The sequence below is a fragment of the Triticum aestivum genome, chromosome 7A (genome assembly GCF_018294505.1).
Source record: "Triticum aestivum cultivar Chinese Spring chromosome 7A, IWGSC CS RefSeq v2.1, whole genome shotgun sequence".
Taxonomy (NCBI): Eukaryota; Viridiplantae; Streptophyta; class Magnoliopsida; order Poales; family Poaceae; genus Triticum; species Triticum aestivum.
Genome location: NC_057812.1, coordinates 36,700,020 through 36,704,805, shown reverse-complemented (window position 1 = coordinate 36,704,805; position 4,786 = coordinate 36,700,020). Strand labels below are relative to the sequence as shown.

Below are 4,786 nucleotides of genomic sequence, written 5' to 3'. Positions count from 1 at the left end.
TCCTTGGTTGACACAGGGGAGAAGGTTTGCTTATAATCAATGCCTTCTCTCTGTGTATACCCTTTTGCCACTAGCCTTGCCTTGAACCGTTCGACATTCCCTTTGGAATCATACTTGGTTTTGTAGACCCACTTGCAGCCTACTTTCTTAGCTCCATCGGGAACTTCTACTAAGTCCCATACATCGTTTGAGCCCATAGATTTCAACTCGTCTTCCATGGCAACCAACCATTTGGACGAATTTTCGCTTTTAATGGCTTCCTTATATGAGGTTGGATCCTCCACCTTTCCCATATCATTCATGTCCTCCATCAAAAAAGTGATATAATCATCTGATATGGCTTTCTTCCTCTCACGCCGTGGTCTACCCATGGGCGAAGGTGGTGGTGGAACATCATCATTTTCATTATTTTCTCTGAGATCCTCATTTGTGTTTGGATTCTCATTATTAGTTTCTGGATCACCATTTGACTGAGAGACTGAACCGTGAGATTCAGGATCATCAGATGTCACATTTCTTCGTATTGGAAAAACAATCTCTTGGATAGTCGGGGATGGTACACAAACCCGCTTCTCCTCAAGATTGATCTCCCTTAAATTTGTGACCTCATTATCCTCAAAAAATACCGCTTGTCTAGTCTCCACAAACTTGGTGGTGTGTCTTGGACAATAAAAACGATATCCCTTTCCCCTATGAGGGTATCCAACGAAGAAACAGCTAACTGTTTTTGGATCCAGTTTCTTAAGTTGTGGATTGAAAACTTTAGCTTCAGCAGGACAACCCCACACCCGTAAGTAATTCAAGCTCGGTTTCTTTCCCGCCCACATCTCGTAAGGTGTGTTCGGTGCTGACTTAGTTGGAGCAAGATTTAGTATGTGTGCAACTGTCTTTAATGCCTCTATCCAAAGGCTTACTGGTAAACTAGAGTGACTAAGCATGCTTCGCACCATATCCATAAGGGTGCGGTTGCGGCGCTCGGCCACACCATTTTGTTGTGGTTCACCAGGCATTGAGTACTGAGCAATGATTCCATTTTCAGATAAGAACTTGGCAAAAGGTCCAGGAATCTGCCCATAAGGAGCATGCCTACCATAATACTCTCCCCCGCGATCAGACCGTACAACTTTTATTTTTGCGTTCAGTTGATTTTCAACCTCCGCTTTATAGACTTTGAATTTCTCCAAAGCTTCCGATCGGTCACGTATGGGATAAATATACCCATAGCGGGAAAAGTCATCTGTGAATGTAATGAACGAATCAAAACCATCTACAGACTTAACATTAAGGGGTCCACATATGTCGGTGTGAATTAATTCTAAAACCCTTGTGGCTCTAACTGCTCCTTTCTTAATTGTTTTTGCAAATTTTCCTTTAATGCAGTCGACACATTTGTCTGCATCTGAGAAGTCTAATGGGAGGAGTATTTCATTTTTAACTAAGCGTTCCATTCCCCCCCTCGAAATGTGGCCCAAACGACAATGCCACAATTTCGAAGAATTACTTACTCCTTTCCATTTCTTCTCAACATTAATTGCATCACTCACATGCATAACTGAATCATTATTAAGAGATAACATGTATAGTTGGCCTCGTCTAACACCGATGCCTACATTCTTATTACATTTGATCAAAGCAAATTGTTTCTTGCCAAAATGGCACTCATACATATCATCATCTAAACGAGAAACTGAAATCAAATTCCTACTTAAGGTAGGCACATAAATAACATTATTCAATCTAAGAGTGTGGCCAGTGTGTAGCTCCAACGTGAGAGATCCCACAGCTTCAACATCGGCCTCAACTCCGTTCGCAACCTTAAGTTTTCTTGTTCCTCCTCTTATGGTTTGGATCGTATCGAATCCCTGCATAGAGTTAGCAACGTGAGTGGTTGCCCCTGAATCAATCCACCATGACTTTATTGAAAAATCAACATAAAGTGATTCATCTACAAAAGTAATTTCATCAATACCTCTTTTGTTCATCCATTTTAGAAAGCCTGGGCAGTCCCTTTGATAGTGTCCCTCTTCTTTGCAGAAGTTACAAGCATTTTCTCCAGCAGTGGAGCTGCTAGGAGCAGAAGAAGAACCACCGGCTTCTTTACCCTTGAATGCCTTAGGGTTAAATGGCTTAGTGCCTTCTTTCTTGACTTGCCTTTTCTGAGGCTTAGGGAAACCTTGTCCGTCATGCTTTCTCTTGTTAGAGCCAACATGAAAGACATGGTCTTTCTTCTGCCTCATGATTCTTTCTTCCTCCTGGACGATCCTTGCGGTCATCTCAGAGAGTGGCCATTTTTCCTTTAGAGAGTTATAGTTGACCTTAAATTGTTCAAACTCTTCAGGAAGAGACTCAAGAATAATTATGACAAGAAGGGCTTCACTTAAAGAACACTCCAAAGCCTTAAGCTTGGTGAAAGCATTTACCACCCTCAACATGTGCTGCCTAACATTTCCGTCAATAGTGTATTTCTGAAGAAGTTTAGCAAAAAGCTCATGAGCATACACTTTGTCGGAGCCTTTAAATTGCTCCTCCATTTCAGTGAGGAAATCTTTAGCAGTATCTTTCTTAGGGAGTGCTTCAGAAATGTCCGGCGATATTGTCGCTTTCATGATGAGAAGCGCAATATGGTTGGACTTATTCCACTTTTCCATCTTAACATCATACTCCTTCTTGAGTTCTGCAGAGCCTGTGACACCTGCCACAGGTGCCACAGGTTTTTCTTCCCTCAAGGCATAGTCAAATTCATTACAACCCAAACATAATTCGACTTGGGACTTCCAACGAGGGAAGTTACTCCCCGTAAGTGGTTCGATCGTGTCGGACCGGAATGGAGCGGAAGCTGAAATCATCATAAAAGTTCATAAGTAAACTTGCATGATTATAAATTTACGTTGGTAAATAAACAAACATGCCAAGTATTTAATTTCAACTCCATGTCAAAACACCGTTGGGCAGAAAAAACATGGAATGAAAATATCACAGGGGATGACTCGTAATAATAAAACAACGTTGGTCCGAATTAAAATTAGAGTCATTTCATTCTTAATTTAAACATCAACATAAAAGAAAATATCATTATTTTTGATGTCTAAAAATTCATCATGCAAAACACATAATAAATCCTGAATAAAAAATCTCGTTGGTTCAATTTTACCCAGAATAATAATGTGTTCATTTTATTTTTAGGCATTTTCTGGTTTAAACAGTGCAAATCATAATATTTATGAACTTAAACGCACTGGAAAAAACTGAAAATCGCGACAGTAATTTTGGCCCGAAATACCCCACAGCTACACGTAAATCGGTCCAGCCCAGCAGCAAATCGTAAAGAAAAAAAAACGCGCTGGGCTAAGGCAACCTGGGCCGAAGCCCGTGACCGAAAATGGCCCATTAATGCCCGAAGGCCCGAGCCGGTGCTCCGCGTCGCTGAGAGCCGCTCGATCGAATCGGACGGCCAGCGCGGCTTGGAGCCCGAACAAAAGTGCCGACCGGCCTAACCCTAGTCATTTTCTCCCCCTTCCCCCGCATTTCTCGCTCGCGAAGAGAGCGGCGGTGCCACGGCCGCTCGAGGCGCGCCGGCCATGGCGGCGCGGCGGTTGCGCTCGCCGGAGGAGCGTGCAGCAGGATGAATCCTGCGCGCTCCCCCATCGAGCGTTGCCCCGGCGTCCGTGCACATGGCGCATCAAGGAGGGAGGAGGGACGCCGGCCACCGCGGCATGAGGAGCGACGGCGACTTGCTCGGCGTCAGCCAAGACAAGGGCGCGTCCATTCGAGCGGAAGCGGCGGCGGCTCAACTGCGTCCCGCGCGTCGTCCCGAGGACGGCGGCGTCGCGGCGTCTTCGCCCTCGCGCAACGGTGGGCGCTGCGCGGGCCCCGAAGGGAAGAGGCGAGTACGCGGCGCGTTAGGTGAGGATTCTCCTCATTCTTTTCAAATTCGTGTACATCAGTGCTTGATTGGATTAAAAACAGCCCTAATTAAAGAATTAGGGTTCTACCGAAATTGGGGATTTTTCTAGGGTTCTTCAACATGGGATTTTGCTACTGTATGTGTGCTATGTATCCCTCTGCCTTCTAATTTGATAATCCAAACGGAAACAGATACTTAAAAGAGGATCAAGTTAAATTAACAGAAACTTAATCATGAGCATTAATTCTTTAGAGGCTTAATTAAAAATGATTAAGCATAATGGCAGTGGAGATCCGTGGCAAATTAGAATACAACATGAGGGCATTAAGACAGTAGCATGCATATTTGGGCTAACCAGGGGTAAAACTTTCAATCTTGATCATAAACCCTAAACATGTCATTGATCTAAACATGATAGTGATCTACTGATCAACAATAAAGGAATCTTTTGCAATCAAGATTGGCGACTGATACCATTGTTGGACTAATTGTGCATCTCTGGGATGCCATTAGCAGAAACAGATTGCATCTAGATCACCTAAAACATGAACAGAGAAGGGTTTAGGGTTTCTTTACATGTCACGGGAGTGGACATGATCGCCTGCTCGGTGCAGGCGTGATGCAGGGGTGATGTAGTCGAAGTAGATGTTCTCCTCGACGTCCTGATTCCTTCAGGACGCCACCGACACTGCCCAGGGACAGCGGCGGCGGCTGGCTTAGGTCTTCCCGTCGCTGCAGCACTCCCCCTGATCGGATGGGGTGAGAGAATATCGGAAGGAGAGTAAACCTTACGTGAATTGTAATCTCGCAGGTGCCCAGCTCTCTCCCGTATCCCTTTTAATATGGCGCTGGCGGCAGGGGACCCAAAACCTGAGTTGGTTT

The 4,786-nt window shown here is 44.6% G+C and overlaps 1 protein-coding gene across 1 annotated transcript; it reads right to left on the bottom strand.

Annotated features, from left to right (window-relative positions):
- Nucleotides 1-2,296: 2,296 nt before the first annotated feature.
- LOC123152916 (uncharacterized) lies at nucleotides 2,297-4,583 on the bottom strand. Its single transcript, XM_044572290.1, has 3 exons — nucleotides 4,481-4,583; nucleotides 2,421-2,836; nucleotides 2,297-2,332 (listed from the first exon to the last, which is right to left on the bottom strand). The coding sequence occupies exons 1-3, from the start codon at nucleotides 4,497-4,499 to the stop codon at nucleotides 2,297-2,299; spliced, it is 471 nt and encodes a 156-aa protein (XP_044428225.1). The 5' UTR covers nucleotides 4,500-4,583.
- Between the last annotated feature and the right edge of the window lie 203 nt (nucleotides 4,584-4,786).

Coding starts and splice junctions, on each gene's coding strand:
- LOC123152916 (XM_044572290.1), bottom strand. Junction 2,333..2,420: donor GGCAGCACATGTTGAGGGTG/GTAAATGCTTTC, acceptor CTCTTCCTGAAG/AGTTTGAACAATTTAAGGTC.